General features: G+C 37.9%; 1 protein-coding gene across 5 annotated transcripts in view; it reads left to right on the plus strand.

Moving 5' to 3' along the window:
- Positions 1-16,786, plus strand: part of PCCA (propionyl-CoA carboxylase subunit alpha) — a 390,617-nt gene that overhangs the window by 9,265 nt on the left and 364,566 nt on the right. For all 5 annotated transcript variants that reach the window (XR_004626797.1, XR_004626798.1, XR_004626800.1 and 2 more), the window contains exons 2-4: positions 840-917; positions 8,723-8,770; positions 8,881-8,949. Coding sequence is in view for 1 of the 5 variants with exons in the window: in XM_034665428.1 (XP_034521319.1) it covers positions 840-917; positions 8,723-8,770; positions 8,881-8,949 (195 nt within the window). In the remaining 4 variants the exon portion in view is untranslated. The remainder of the gene's footprint in view (positions 1-839; positions 918-8,722; positions 8,771-8,880; positions 8,950-16,786) is intronic.

The following is a 16,786-nucleotide window of genomic DNA, read 5'->3' on the forward strand; positions in this document are numbered from 1 at the left end:
TCTTTTCTCTTCTTTTCTTCTTTTTTTTTAGTCTAGCTTTATCAGCAACTATTGGGTAAATTGTTTTTTTAAACCTTTGACTATAAATTTTATTAATGATTCTTCATGTTTTAAAGAAGATATATTTTTCCACATTTATAATAATGAATTAGAGGTGAACTTGATTATTACTGTTACCTTTTCACTGTACTTGTACTTTTTCACTGTACTAGAAAAAGTAAAATAAATCATGTTCAAGACATCAGCAAACAAAAAATTATATTATTTTCCGGTCCCTGTTAAAATGGAAGCTCCTTAAAGACCAAGACTCTTGTTTTATGTTGTATAAAGTTCTGTGTGGTATGTGACCTTATGATCCTGCCATGTCAGTCTACATAATCAGACCTTTCTTGAAATTTTATTTGACCCATTGACCTTTGTTTTTTTCTTCAAGTTTTTGTTTTCATTCCGGTTAACACAGTGTTATATTGGTTTCAGGTGTACGGTATAGTGATTCAACACTTCCATGCATCACCCAGTGCTCATCACAAGTACACTCCTTAATCCCTCTGCCCTCTGGTAACCATCAGCTCTCCAGAATTAAGATTGACCCATTGACTTTTATTTTACTTTTTTAGAGATCCTTCTGATGCCTTTTGGTTTCTCTTGTGTGCCAAAGGGATATGTCTGTAGTTATGATTTATCTTCCACAGTTATGGCATATGGCTGAGAACTACATATATTGATTGATAAAATATTTTAGGTAGAAGCATACTGGAAGAATTACCCTGAAAAAAATATTTTTTAAAGCCCATTCAAGTGTGTAATTTATTTCACTTTTGTTTTTTATTTTTTTGTAGCATGTTGCACTCTACTCAAGACAGCACTTAATGGTGTCCCGTAGTCTCTGTTCAGCAGGATATGATTCTAATGAAAAAGTAAGTATTTAAATACTTTGAATAACAAAGTTATAAAGGTTTTACTTTCTTGTCTCCATGCTGTGTTCATTTGACAGATTAAATTTTATTAATGTATAATTGCTGCTCTAACATCATAGGTTTTATAGGTGCTCAATCTTCCTTTTTTCATTGTGGGCCACAACCCGAGTCTTACATTTTGGTATCTGTACCAAAAATTGAATAAATTTATAGTGTTTTCCTTGTTTTCAGCAGAATAACATAATATTCTTAAATTCTGGGCATTTGAGAGATTTTAGATAAACTATTTTTTTCATTTACTTAATATTTATAGGATTGATTTTTGAAGGCAATTTTATATATTGTAAATTTTGGGACAAGGGAATTCCAATGAAAATCCTGATATAGGATAATGGTTGAGGCTTGTAATTTGAGAATGGGTGGACCTAGAAGTGGTGATTGTAGAGATAAAACATAATTTGTGGCAGTGAAGGCCTCAAAGAGGGCAGGAGGGAGTTTTGGTTAAGAGATCGTTCAAGTTGAACGTCAGGAAGGTAAAACTGGTGGGTACCTGGGTGGCACAGCGGTTAAGTGTCTGCCTTCGGCTCAGGGCGTGATCCTGGCGTTGTGGGATCGAGCCCCACATCAGGCTCTTTTGCTGTGAGCCTGCTTCTTCCTCTCCCACTTCCCCTGCTTGTGTTCCCTCTCTCACCTGGCTGTCTCTATCTCTGTCGAATAAATAAATAAAATCTTAAAAAAAAAAAAAAAAGGAAGGTAAAACTGGTGAATGAGTATTTGAGAATGAAGTAACTGAGGTATCTTCTAAATCATCTCTTGAAGTATAAAACTACTCAAAAGAATCTGGAGGCTTGGAGGGATGCTTGGGTGGCTCAGTTTGGTTAAGCGTCTGCCTTCAGCTCAGGTCATGATCCCAGGGTCCTGGGATCAAGTCCTGCATAGGGCTCCTTGCTCAGTGGGGAACCTGCTTCTCCTCCTGCCTGCTGTTCCCTCTGCTTGTGCTCTCTCTCTCTCTCTGACAAATAAATAAATATTAAAAAAAAAAAATTCTGGCGGCTTGGAGAAAGGGTCTATGCCATCATAGTTCAAAGCAATATAATGTGGACACAATTGCAGGGCCTATCATTTTGAATTTTCTAATAGCCACATTAAAAAAAAGAAATTAATTTTAAAAAGTATCAGTGAGACACTTCACATTCTTCTTTTTGTTTTGTACCAAACCTTCTAAATCTAGTGGGTAATTTATACTTCTGGTATCTTGATTTTGATTAGCCACATTGGAAAGAGCTCAGTAACCTTATGTGGCTAGTGGTTACTTTATTAGCACTGGTCCAGATGAATTAACTCCCTGTTATGCAATCCATGTTTTTTAATTTTTAATTTTTTAAAGATTTATTTATTAGACTGAGTGAGTAGGGGGAAGGGTAGAGGGAGAGAATCTCAAGCCGACTCCCTGCTGAGCATGGAGCCTGACGTGGGGACCTGTCCCATGACCCATGAGATCATGACCTGAGCCGAAACCAAGAGTTGGACGCTTGACCGACTTAGCCGCCCAGCTGTCCCCAAATCCATGGTTTAATATGAAAACTTCAGCGTAGACTGTATGCCTTGGGGTGCATGTATATCTGTATATTTCTGCACACGTGTTGAGTTCCAGTCTAGAGGTAGTGAGCTGTCTTAACTAAAAACACTCTAGGAGGTTACATTCCAGAGTGGGGGCGGTATAGAATACTACAAAGGATTCCCCTGTCTTTCCCCCTCTTAACTCTGGTAGCCTTCCTCATTAGCATAATAGGTGTTAGAAAAGGGCTGTCATTGATAAAATTAGTGGTATGCAAGATAGGTGTTCTGGCTATTACTTAATATTAATTCTTAGCCCCCGAAGTAGCAGAATGTAATAGTCTGGTTGGCCTTCCATTCTTGACCTTTAAGATAGAACCTAAGCTTAATCCTTAAATGAGGTCCTGCATGCAGCTGCTTGTTTGGGGGTTCTCCATAGCTTGAGTCTGACAGTATGACTAGCCAAATCAGAATATTGATGTATTTGCCTGAGGTGAACCTTTCATGCAGTCCATTGGGACATTACAGAGTGAAGGAAGTTGAGACTTCACTGAGCTTATCGAGCAAATTTTAAGATCCTTTTTAATGTTTCTTTTTCTTTAAAGATTTTATTTATTTATATGAGAGAGTGAGCACAAGAGCGGGGTGAGGGGCAGAGGGAGAAGTAGACTGCCCGCTGAGCAGAGAGCCCAGTGTGGGGCTGGATCCTGGGACTCTGGGGTCAAAACCCAAGCTGAAGGCAGATGTTTAGCCAGCTGAGCCAGCCAGGTGCCCCACTTAAGATCCTTTTTATGTCTGTGCATAAATGTCTGTATGTGTCGTGGAGTTTGGTTTGAGACTTGTTTTTGCCAGAACCTCGTAGTGAGCTTACAATAATAGCTGATGGACCGCTCACATTGATGACCATTGATAATTACTAAAAAAGTATGTAACTGTCTTGGTTTAGGAAATGTAAAGAGCTCCTTCCCCTCCCCTTGGAATCTACTAAGGTACATATTTTGTTGTAAATTTCTGAAATCAGATCTGCCTGCGGCTTTTGCTGATGTGAGATGTTGGGGTCCAGGAGCAAATGGTTAAGAAAGAATTCTTGAGACGTGCAAAAAAGGTGGTTTTATTAAAGCATGGGGGCAGGACCCGTGGGCATAAAGAGCTGCAGTGGGGTTGTGAGGAGGGACTGATTATATACTTTCAAGTTGGGAGAGGGTTAGGGGTAACAGAAGTGAGTAAGGAATTTGGAAGCAAGGTTTCCATGCCCTTGAGGGTCATTTACTATTGTCTAGTGAAACCTTAGTCATGAGACCTCTTCAGGTGGATATCAGTGGGCCATATGTTTGGAGGATGATTGCTAACATATATCTTGGTAGGGTAGAGATAAAGTTCCAGAGGGATTTTTATATACTAAAGAAGACTTACAGGGTACTGAAGGTGGGGCTAATGCCAAGCTAAGGTTGCCTTTTGCCTCTAGCAAAGTATTGACATTGAGGCAGTTGAGTTCCTGGTAGAAGGTCACTCTGCCTGTCTCAGGCCCTTGTCAGTGGGCCTTAAGTTGTAAAGAAGTTTATTTTTTTTTCTATATTTCTTTGCCTTTTCTTTGCTGTACCTTTCATTTGCCATCTTCTTTGCTGTACCTTTTCCTGAGGTAATTGTGGAGAAACTGTAGTGTGCTCAGTTATGAAAGAGTCTCTGATACTTTTTGGCTCCTACTGGTGGTTACTGGTGTTGGACTTTCAGACCGAATTGAAGGCTTGCCCTCCATTTGAGGGCAGCATTTAATTGGGCTTTTCTACTTCGAGGAATTCTTGCTTCTAGCCATTCATTAAATACTGTACTCCTTATTCTACTTTATTGTTCCTGTCTTAAGTGCAGGTAGATCGGATCTTTATTTGTTAAATAAATCGATTCTCATCTGAACTTGCCTTTGACTACTTTTTTACTCTACATTTTATCAGTGAGTCCTATCAAGTCAAAATCAGGTGAAATTTAATCATTACTAAAAATACTATTTTTCAACTTGAGTTTTAACGTGTCAACTTGTCTCAGGTGTATTCATAAGAACAGTGAAGATTTAATAGTAATCTGCTTAGAAAAAGACCAGGAGGTTTTAGTAGGCCTTAAGTTAGTGTGAGCCAGTATAGTACTATAGCATGCCTCGCATGACAAATGTGATCTTATTAATTTATTTATAATTTATAATAATACAGTGTTTAAAGCCTGTACCATTATATCCCGATCATGTCACCTTGGTGTGTTTTGACATGAATATCTGGGTGTGAGCTCTGGCTTTACCCCTGTGCACTTTGTAAGTGACTTAAGCAAGTGATTTGGCCTCATCAGGCCTTAGTTTTCTCATTTGTAAATTGGGAATGTTCTCAACTGACCTCTTAAGACTATTGTGAGGATGAAATGAGAGAGTGCACAGAAGGGATTTGTTCTGGTACCTGGCATATAGAAAGTGTGTGTCCTAAAGGTCAGCTGCTTAATGCTTAATGTTAGTCTTTTTTGGGGGTGGGGGCATGGAGCCTACCATGGGGTTTGAACCCATAACCCTGAGATCAAGACCTGAGGTAAGATCAAGAGTCAGACACTTAACCGACTGAGCCACACAGGTGCCCCTGCTTAATATTAGTCTTAACAACTCAGTTTTGTAGATTTGGAAACAGACTCAAAATCCAACGGGTAGTAAGTTAAATGGGCTGTGAACTCAAGCCTGGGCTTCTCCTGAGGCAGTAGATTTTTGCACTGTGATGGACCCCTTCTTAGTAATGTTGGTAGGTGACTACTCTGTGGAGTTCTGGTTATTCCTTCAAGTACCCAGGGGAACGGGCCAGCTCAGCGCTTCTCTCAGGCTCTGAATGGAGTGAAGGGTCCTTGGTGGTTTTAGACCCCAGCTATGAAGATATAAGTATGTGGAAGGGAAAGTAGGAAGGAGGGATAGAGAATGGAATAAAAGGAGATAACTTTAAAAAAAATCCTCAGGAAATATCCATTGTCTTTCTTACTCTGGGCGACATCATTAGCACAGCTATATAACCACTATTGCAAAAGTCCTTCTTTATCTCTCATGGTACCTGAGAGCCCTTCTGTCTTCAGGATTCAAGTTCCTGATTTAAAGGTTGTTTTGTTTGTCTCCCTTAGAATATCTTTAGAGTGCCTTATATGTGGCTCTCCACATACAAGATAAAGTCCAGCTCCTTAACTGGCATATAAGTCCTTTCAAAGCTGGCCTTTTTTACCCTGGCTTGGTTTGCTAAAACTCCCCGGCACATATTTGTGCTTCAGCTATGTTAAGAACTACTCATTGGGGCACCTGGGTGGCTCAGTCTGTTAAGCATCTGACTCTTGATATCGGTTCTGGTTATGATCTCATGGGTCTTGGCATTGAGCCCTGCTTTGGGCTCCATGTCAGGGGAGTTTGCTTGAGATTCTCTCCCCCCACCCCAAATATATCTTAATAAAAAAAAAAAAGACTAATTTTTCAGTGCTACCCTCTGCTTTCAGTGTCCCTGCTTTTGCACATGCCATTCACTCTTCCTTCTCTGCACTGACCACAGCCTCTTGGGTGTAGTTGTATTATACCACTTAGCACATTTTGTCATGATTGCACCGTATTGTACATTGAAGTTGTCAAATGCACTTGATGTTTCCCTGTAATTTTTGATGCACAGGGAATTTTAAAATTGGTATAAATTTATTTATATATTCTTTTATATGCATAGCTTATCTGAAAGAATATACAGGAAACTGGTAATAGCAGTTGCCTTTGAAGCAAAGACCTGGGTGTCTGTATAGTATTATCATCTTTGATACCTTTTAAACCCTGAACCATATACATATGTTTACTTAGAAGAATATTTTATGTGTGGAATGTTAATTGATATGATCAGCATTATTTAGCTTGTGCACTAATTGGTATTAACAGTCCTGTATTAGTCAGGGTTCTTTAGAGAAATAGAACCAGTAGGAGATACGTAGAGATCTGACTCACAATTGAGGCCAAGTCCCATGATCTGCCCCTTGTAAGCCAGAGACACAGGAAAGCTGGTGTTGTAATTCTAGTCCAGGTCCAAAGGCCTGAGAATCTGGGAGCCAGTGGTGTCAGTAAGTCCCTGGAGGGAGAAGACCCATGTCCCAACTTAATGATGAAAGCAGAACAAACACTTCCTTCCTCTACTTTTTATCTCTCGAACCCTCAGTGGATGGGAAAATGCTCACCCACTTTGGGGAGGGCAGTGTAGAGGGTTGAGTCCACTGATGCACATGTCAGTCTCCTCTGGAAACACCCTCACAGACACACACAGAAGTAGCGTTTCCTCTGGGCACCCTGTGGCCCAGTCAGGTTGCACATAAAATTGACCATTACAAGCCCTGCACAGAGAAGACGTGTTAGGTGCGGATACTCATTTTGGTACAGACTTTTCCCTGTTAGATAGGTTCACACTCCTAGATTTGTCACAAACCGTGTCTGTGTGTGGCCCAAAGGAGTGAATAATAATAGCTATTGCTAACACCTCTTGAGTGTATATTGTGTGCTAGGCACTTTAAGGGTGTTAACTCACATTCTCTCAGCCTCTTGCGACAGGTGCTATTATTACTCTCATTTTATATACCAGGAAATGAGGGTCAAGAGGGGTGACTTGCCCTTTTGTGATGAGCACTGGATGTTAGATATGAGTGACGAATCACTAAATTCTACTCCTGAAACCAAGATGACAGAATATGTTAACTAACATGAATTTAAATAAAAATTTGGAAGGAAGGAGAAAAAAAAAAGGGTGGCTTGCCCACACAAGAACACATGGTAGTATTGTGATTCCAGCCTGGGCACTTTGGTTCCAGACTGGCTCTTAAGTATATTCTGCCACTCAGATAAAAATTAGGATGGAGTTCTTAATCTCTATAATGTTATAATTTTTATATTTGCTATAATAGCTGCTGAATGTGTAACTTCATTGTTCTGTTTTTTTTTTATCAGATGTCAATACTTATAAAAATGTACATTTTAAAATGCAGTTCAAAGAAGTATAAATACTTTTTTCTTTGTATATTCTTAACTGTTCAACAGGGATTTACCATGATCATTTGGGTATAGAATGGCAGGTGATTTTGCAGTCTCAGGCTTGAGGTGAGATTAGGATATTTTAAGGGTCCATCTGCTCAAGGCTCTGCATGATTCAGAATTCTATCAAATTAGGAGTTTACCAATTTTTAAGGCACAGGCTTGTCTCAATTTGGTGGAATAAGCCATGTGTGACATAAAGGTTAAAACAAGACTTTGAAAGCCTTTTCCAGTGCTGAGATTGTGACTCCCTGTTGGGTTAAAATATTGCTTTCAGTTACATAAGAGGACTTTTAAGACCATATATAGCTATAACTTTCTTTTAGAAATGTAACTAAAACTTTTTCTATAGTTCTGTTTAACTTACAACAATTCACTAACCCAGAAATAATTGTGTACTAAAATGTAACCAAATTACTTACAATTGTGTGTTTCTTTAAAAGGATTAGGCTGTACAATTTTAGAATAGTAAGAGAACCTTATTAAATAGTTTCTCTTTAGAATCAGTTTATATGTGGGAGTAAAGACCTACAGAGAGATTGATTTGCTTCAAGTCAGATAGGTTATTGTTAGTGGCAAAGCTGGGCTTAGAATTGAGGTCTCTAGCTCCACGCAGAATGGGACTACTCTATTATGAGGGCTCAGCCCTTCAAAATGTGGTTATTCTAACTTAAGATTGTATTCAAATAGCATAACCTGCTTGGTCTAGGAATCTTTGGATATAAGCATAATTAGTTTCTATTCTAAGTTACTGAAAATACCATTTAATGCCCAAAAAAGATGGTGTGAAAAATTATATCAGACTTTCCTTTGAGAAACAACTCATGACATTTAGAATTTCCCTGAATTTAGATTATAAATTATTGAATAAGTGGTCAAGCAATTCTATCTAAAGTTTTTTAGCATTCAGAAATATCACTTGAAGATTATCTTTTGCAAGAGAATTTATAAATATCCCCTTAGTCCACTTATGATTTGCTGAACCTAATCAGTTGATGCTTTAACAGAGTAATTATAGGGCCAGATACTACCAGATAAGTTTAGTTACAACCAGGTTATAGGTGAACATATGTATAATATTTAATACTACTCTAGGGAGTCATGTTTTTTAGGATCCTGTCCAATCTTGTGGGAAAGCTTGTTTTCCAAAGTGAAAGTAACAATTTCTTGTGTGTGTTTTTTCTCTCTTTAGACTTTTGATAAAATTCTTGTTGCTAATAGAGGAGAAATTGCATGTAGGGTGAGTAGAATTCTAAAGGATTTCCATTTTACTTTGTGAATTTTATTATTATTAAATCCTTTTAAATCCAAATCTCTGTTAATAGATAACGTTTATATATTTTAAAATAGGTTATTAAAACTTGCAAGAAGATGGGCATTAAGACGGTTGCTATCCACAGTGATGCTGATGCTAGTTCTGTAAGTATGTTTTTGCTTTATTTGAATCAGGACCTTATTTGTAGTTTAAAAAAAAAAAAAAAGGTAAAAGATAATAAGTTTTTTTCCCCCCGCTTGGCCTGAAAAGGATATATACCATTACAAAACAAAACAAAACAAAAAAACCTAATTATTCACTCTTGTTTTAAGCAAGATGGAAGCATCACAGTGTCTTTAATATGTGTCTTAACTTTTATCCCCCCAAGGTTTTAAAAACCTAGAGTTTAAAAATTGCTAGACTGGTTGCTGACTGCCAAATAGATTTGAGCAAAGCTTGAGGAAGTTCGATTCAAAGATTGATGAAATGTTTATACTGTGCTGCCTTATGAGAGCACATTTTCCCGCAGCTGAATTCCAATTAATTGTTTAACTTTCCTAAATTCTTCGTGTTCAGCTGAAAGTTCGATAAATGAAAGATAGGCTAATACTAATTGGACATGAACACAAGGAATAGTATAAAGCAGTGAATCATACATAATTTTATTGGGTTTTTTTTACCACAGCAGGCATTTTTAGCAGTAATAAACTATGAGGGAGTAGAAAAAAATCCCACAAGAAAAGAATGTTGATTATTGGAACTTTAGGGGATGAAATATAAGTAGTTGTACTTTAATGTTTTAATGTTTAAAGTTACTGTTTTTCATTCTTGCATACTACTTTTGATAATAAGACCTATTGGTAATGTCAGCTTTTATTGTATAGTAATATAATACAGAGGATTTTCAGTATTTGTAATTTGTTTTACCTAGAACTATGTTGTTCATTTAGCTTTATTGTGACTGTCTTCCCTTTTTTAAAAAAAGAAAAGAACCCTTGCAAGCTTCTCTAATTTCCTGAAAATAAAGGTTAAGTATTTATCTTGTTTATTAGACAGATACATTTATTTTTTTTATTTTTTATTTTTTTTTAAGATTTTATTTATTTATTTGACAGAGATAGAGACAGCCAGCGAGAGAGGGAACACAAGCAGGGGGAGTGGGAGAGGAAGAAGCAGGCTCATAGCAGAGGAGCCTGATGTGGGGCTCGAACCCATAACGCCGGGATCACGCCCTGAGCCGAAGGCAGACGCTTAACCGCTGTGCCACCCAGGCACCCCTAGACAGATACATTTAAAAATGGTTATCGTGTACTTAAAAGCAATTAAACAATTAAATAAACTTCATTTGCATATGTAGTTTTTTAAAATGGTTTCTGACCTCTTTACTAATTTAACTGATAGCTTCAGTGGTAATTTATATTCCTTTCAAGATATTCATGAAATAATGAGAAAACTATTCTTTTAATCTCTTTCTTGATCATTAAACTATTACTTTAATCTCTTTCTTGAAATAATGAGAAAACTATTACTTTAATCTCTTTCTTGATTTATTTATCAACAGCAAACTCCTTTAGAAAAAAGTTTGTGTCACCACCATGAGGCTAGTAATAGATTTAAAGTTCCTCCTTGGGATGCCTGGCTGGCTCATGTCAGTGGAGTGTATGACTCTTGATCTTGGGGTTGTGAGTTTGAGTTCCACTTTGGGTGGAAAGATTACTTTAAAAATCTTAAAAACAAAACAAAACAAAACAACCCTCTTCTTGTCTTGTGTTCGTTTTATTGTGTTAGCTCGAGGTGTTTTTATTCATGGATAAATTGAGAGAGGAAAAGGTTTGAATTGTGGACAATCACTGTTTTTACATCAAGTCTGATAGTAACCTTTTGTTATTTTTCTCATATCAAAATACAGGTAGTTCTCTATACTGTGTTCTCATTAAGATGACTGTTGGCTTGGATTGTCCAAAATTATTTATATTTTGACTTTTTTCATGTTTATATTTCAGTGTTGGTATTCTAGCCCCCAATAGGATGACTACCTTTTCCCATTCTTAAATTTCTAGCTTTGTATTCTTGTTAGGTAGAAGCTAGACACAACCTGAGACAGGGTCCCAAGTCCTTCAAGGGGGATGATAGAGACATGAGCTGGAGGCAGTGATGGGGATAAATAAGCTACGCATTGAAAGTCCAGGAGCACAACATCCTGACTTTGTGGCTTCCAAGACCTTGGGGCTGACAGACCAAAGAGCCCCAGGTGTAGAATATGTGCTCTCCTCTCCCACCTTTGCTCCAGGGTAACCCGTAGACTCATTATAATACATTTGCATTGTGAGTAGAGTCCACCCTCCCCTCCGCCATGGGGAAAGGCCGCCTCGACAGGTACTAACCTTGTAGGGTTAAAAACTCCTCCTCCCGGGGCGCCTGGGCTCAGGGCGTGATCCCAGTGTTATGGGATCGAGCCCCACATCAGGCTCCTCTGCTGTGAGCCTGCTTCTTCCTCTCCCACTCCCCCTGCGTGTTCCCTCTCTCGCTGGCTGTCTCTCTCTCTCTGTCAAATAAATAAGTAAAATCTTAAAAAAAAAAAAAAACAATAAAACTCCTCCTCCCAACTTGTAGGAGTCCTTTCCTAAATGATTGGAAGCCCCCTCCATTAGAGACCACCCTACTGTCTGTCACAGCTCCTCCCAGCTCAGAGAGACCCAATAATATCCAATCCCAAAACAACCCAGAGGCTAGTTGGACCTCTGGGAGCTTCCCTGCTCTCCCACCTTGAGAGTGTACTTACCACTTTAATAAAGTGCTCTGTGCTTGCTACTTTTAGGCTGTCTTTCTTTTGAATGCAGGTCCTCACATAAATCTTTTTTTTTTTTAAAGATTTTATTTATTTATGTGACAGAGAGACAGCCAGCGAGAGAGGGAACACAGCAGGGAGTGGGAGAGGAAGAAGCAGGCTCCCAGCGGAGGAGCCCGATGTGGGACTGGATCCCGGAACACCGGGATCACGCCCTGAGCCAAAGGTAGACGCTTAACGACTGCGCTACCCAGGCGCCCCCTCACATAAATCTTCTTGCGGGGAATCCATGTACTGAGACTGACATTCACAGAACACAGACTCTCTCACCCGTAACATACTGATCTAGAGGTAGACTGTCCCTTTCCGAGCTTTGGAAAAAAAACTAGTGTCAAAAGAGATGGTCTAAGTTTTAAGATGGTCCTTCATATTCTTCTATAGCAGAGATGGTAGTTTCATATTTTAAAGACTTTTAGTCACTTTTTTGCTGAAAGTGGAAAGGAAATGAGTCTACCAGGTCTTAAAATACATAATTTAGAGTAAGACTGACCAGGCCCCACAGTGGAAACAGTGCATGCTCAGTCAAAACTTCCTCTTAGTATGATCTGCTTTAAGCCCTTTGCTAAAAGGACTTTAGTTTAGGATGATAATCCTAGTTGGAATGTTCAAAGTTTTATTTAGGCCTCAGCAGTAGAGCCACATCTGCTGTTTGCTTTCTGCTCAAGAAAGCCAAACGCGTGACTTCCTCTAACAGTTTATTTTGCTTCCTTAACATGTGATCAGAAAGAGTACCATCATATCTAATCAGCTTTACAATATGGGTAATATGAACAAGACATGCTTTTCAGATGTCTTGTTAATGTTTTAATGTTTATTTTCAGGAGGCAAATATCTAAAATGTAACTCGGAGTAAAAAATCTTATATGCCTTATATGTTAATTTCATAAATGGAAATGTAAATATTGCAGTAGGAAAATACTGCAACAGTTGATTCTTTTTAAATGGCAAGTTCATAGTTTTCATGTCGAATTTTTTAACATTTAAGTAGGGGAAAAAGGCTAACAGTACAACTGTTAAGCGATAAGTCTCACAAAGAAAGCCAATTACCTTGCAAACCATGTGTAGTGGAAAAAAAATTGGCATTTAAAAATGGTTATGCAGGGGGCGCCTGGGTGGCTCAGTCGTTAAGCATCTGCCTTCGGCTCAGGGTGTGATCCCAGAGTCCTGGGATCGAGCCCCACATCAGGCTCCTTCACTGGGAGGCTGCTTCTTCCTCTCCCACTCCCCCTGCTTGTGTTTCCTCTCTCGCTGGCTGTCTCTTTCTGTGTCAAATAAATAAAATCTTTAAAAAAAAAAAAAAAAAAGAAAGAAAGATGGTTATGCAGTTTTTCCATTGGTCCCCTTTCCCCTGTCCCGTTCTTCAAAACTGTCTTCAGTATTGTCTTTTTTTGCTCTTCCATGTGAATTTTAGGATAAGCTTGTTAAATTAGACACATCCACCAGTTTTTAGCTATTGTGAACAAGACTTCTATAAACAAACAGTACAAGTCTTTGTGAAAACCTATGCTTTCATTTCTCTTGGGTAAATACGGAGGAGTGAAATTGCTGGGTCACAGGGTAGATGAGAGGCAAAGTGACCTTTTTCTGTTTGGATAGTCGATCTATTTGTCTGGAGAGTAAATATATTTTAGACTTTGCAGGTCTCCTTTGTATGGTTTCCTTTGCATGTTCTTTTTCTTTTTTTTAATGACCCTTTAGAAATGTAAAAAATCATTCTTAGCTTGTGGGCTATCAAAAACAAACCCAAAACTGTCCTTGGTTTGGATTTGGCCTGTTGGTGTGTGGTATTTTGCTGACTCCTGGCACAAATAGATGCATTTTTTTAAGACGCTGCCAAACAGTTCCTATATGGTTGTGCCATATTCTGTTCCCACCAATAATGTACGAATGTTCATGTTGTTCCATGTCCTTGCTCGCACTTGGTTTTATCAGTCCTTTTGATTTTTGCTCTTCTACTGGTCGTTATGTGTTATCTGATTGTAAGTTTTAATTTCAATTCTCCGATGAATATTGATGTTGAGTACCTTTTTATATTAATGGCCATTTATATATATATATATAAAGTATATATATCAAACATGTATATATATACATATATATGTGTATATGTGTATATAAAACATGTAATGATAAGTATATACATCAAACATGTAATTGGAAGAGCAGTACAGTGAATACTTTTATACCCTTTGCCTTGATTCACCTCTTATTAACATTTTGATACATTTGCTTATATCTGTATCCATATATAAATATATAAGTATATATATGTTTCTACTTCTTCTTCTTCTTTTTTTTTTTTTTGGTAAAGAATTTGAAATTAAGGTACAGACACTGTGGCATTTCACCCCTAAATACTTCACTATTTATTTCCAGGAAAAGATATTCTCGTACATATACCTTATCAAAGCTAGGAAAATTACCAGTTATTCTAGAGTATAATATGCGATCTATATTAAAATTTCACCACTGTCTCCAAATGTCTTTAGTTATATATATATATATATATGTGTGTGTGTATATATATATAAATAAAATGAATTTAATTTATGAGAGAGAGAGAGGAGGAGAGCAAGCAGGGGGAGCAGCAGAGGGAGAGGGAGAAGCAGGCTCCCCACTGAGCAGGGACCCTGAGATCATGACCTGAGCCGAAGGCAGATGCTTAACTGACTGAGCCAGCCAGGTGCCCCAAATGTCTTTATTTTATTTTTTTACTTTATTTTTTTAATGTACGCTCTACACCCAACATAGGGCTTGAACTCATGACCTCAAAATGAAGGTGCTCTAACTAAATCAGCTTGGGGACTAATGATCCTAAGATGAAGATGCTCTAATGACTAAGCCATCCAAAAAAATGTCTTTAATATTTTTGACTCACAGCTTGATCAAGGTTCATGAATTGTATTTGTCTATTATGCCTCTTTAGTCTCTTAATCTAAAATAGTCCTCCTATCTTCCCTCCTTTCTTTGTTTGATTTTCATGATACTGATATTTTGAGGAATGCGGGCTAATTGGTTTATAGATATTCTGAATTTGTTGGATTGTTTCCTCATGAGTAGATTCAGTTTAAATATTTTTTGAGAAGAATACTTCATAAGTGATCTTATTTCTTACTGTATCCTATCAAGAGGTTCATAATGTTGGGTGGTTCTGGTTACACTAAGTTTGATGACTTAGTTGAAGTAGCTGTTATCAGGTTTCTCCATTATAATGGTACATTTTTTTCCTCTTTTGAAATTTTTGGGGTTGAATCTTTGAATCCATGTGAATATTTGTCCCCCAATAACCTCTCATCTAATATTTTTGCATCCCCTGATAAAAATTATTTGACAATAATTACTTTGGTTACGTTTGTCTTGTGCTGTCTGTTGAGAAATATGTCAGGTCTGCTTCATTTTGAATATGTTTTTTGGTATTATCTTTTTTTCTTATGTATTTGAGGCCTCCTTTCATGTCTTGTTCATTTTTAACTCTTTATTTTGAAGCTTCTGTCATACTGCTGTATTATCCCATGTTCCTAGGTGTCTATTTCTGACTTTTCTTTGCAGTGTACGATCTTCACATGTGTGGTTTTTGGTTTATGACCTATTTGAAATTTCCGCTGTTGAATCCCAGCACGGTTTGGGTTGCATTTATGGCCCTGTTGGGTGGGTGCTATGTTTGTTTCTACCAGGCCCTCTAGGGTATCCATGATCAGTGACTAATCTTTATATTAACTTATTGACATGACGTTTAATGAATAGATGTTTTACCTTGAAACACAGCAGGTAATTTTAAATGTTTGTTTTCCATGTACTTAGTAGATTGATATTTCCCCCCCTTTTCACTTAGGATGTAATTTTTTGAGCAACCTGGCCTTATGTAGGGAGTTTTCCTTCTAATCTTCAACTCCTTTCTCTGAGAATTAAAACTCAGTTCTTTAGATTCTTTTTTTTTTCTTACTAGATTACCAGTTTATTATAAAAGGATATAGCTTAGAAACACCCCGATGGAAGACCTGAATAAGGCAAGGTATGGGGAGATGGCAGGAAGCTTGCATACCCTCTTTAGGCACACCACTGTCTTCAAGTCTCCATGTGCTCACCAACCCCAGTTCTTTAGATTCTTGAGATCCCCACTTCCACTCCCCATGATTAGGTGTGATATCACCTCTGGTGGATACTGTCTGGCTTTCAACTTCCTCTTTGTTTTTGATCCCTGGGGGTTGCTTGTAGTTTCTTATAAGCCAGGTTGTTCATTTAAAGGATGTTTGTTAAATTTAATCTAGGGTTTTAGGTGCTTGTAGGGGGGGTTTGCAGGTTATCGTTGGCTTGTTCTTGGATAGTCTTAAAATAGTATGATATCCTATCCTCTGTTGAGGAAGTTGTCCCTTTTTTTTTTTGAGAAGTGAAGACTGATAGAGAGCAGTATCAAAATCGGACTTAGGAAGGCAGTTCACATATAGTGATGAGATTACTGCAGCTGCATCCAGGGAATGAGGCCAGAATCCACAAGCAGTATAATGCACTGCAGCGGGAAATGGTCAGGGCAGGAGAGGCAAAATGGGAATTTTGCCTCTTACCAATTCATGAATTGTCTTTTATGTGTTCTCCAAGCCCTTATTATTCTTTGGAAAGATTTTTAGAGAATGGTTTATAAAGGGAAGCTACTCCTCGTGGAAGACGGTATCCTGTTGGAAGTTTGGTTTGTGTTGTATCTGCAGATCAATTTGGGAGGTGTTACTGTCTCAACATCAAGTCTTCCTATCCACGGACTTGGATATTCTATTTGATGTCGTTCCACTTCGGTTGCTTTAAATTCAGCAGTGTTTTGTAGTTTTCAGTGTGTAAGTTTTGCACTTTGTTTTTTTTATTAGTAAGTATTTTTAATATTAGCATCACAATTTTTTAAATTTCAATTTTTATTAATCGCAAGTTAATAGAAATACAATCAACTTTTGTATAGTGGTCATGTGTTCTGCAACCTTGCTGAACTTATTAGTTCCTGTGTGTGTGTGTGTGTGTGTGTGTGTGTGTGTGTTTTAAATAGATCCTTAGGATTATCTCTAGAAGACCATGTGCAAGTAGAAATAGTTTTACTGGGGCACCTGGGTGTCTCAGTTGTTAAGTGTCTACCTTCAGATCAGGTCATGATCCCAGGATCCTGGGATTGA

Source organism: Ailuropoda melanoleuca, chromosome 7, assembly GCF_002007445.2.
Source record: "Ailuropoda melanoleuca isolate Jingjing chromosome 7, ASM200744v2, whole genome shotgun sequence".
In the NCBI taxonomy this organism is placed as follows: domain Eukaryota; kingdom Metazoa; phylum Chordata; class Mammalia; order Carnivora; family Ursidae; genus Ailuropoda; species Ailuropoda melanoleuca.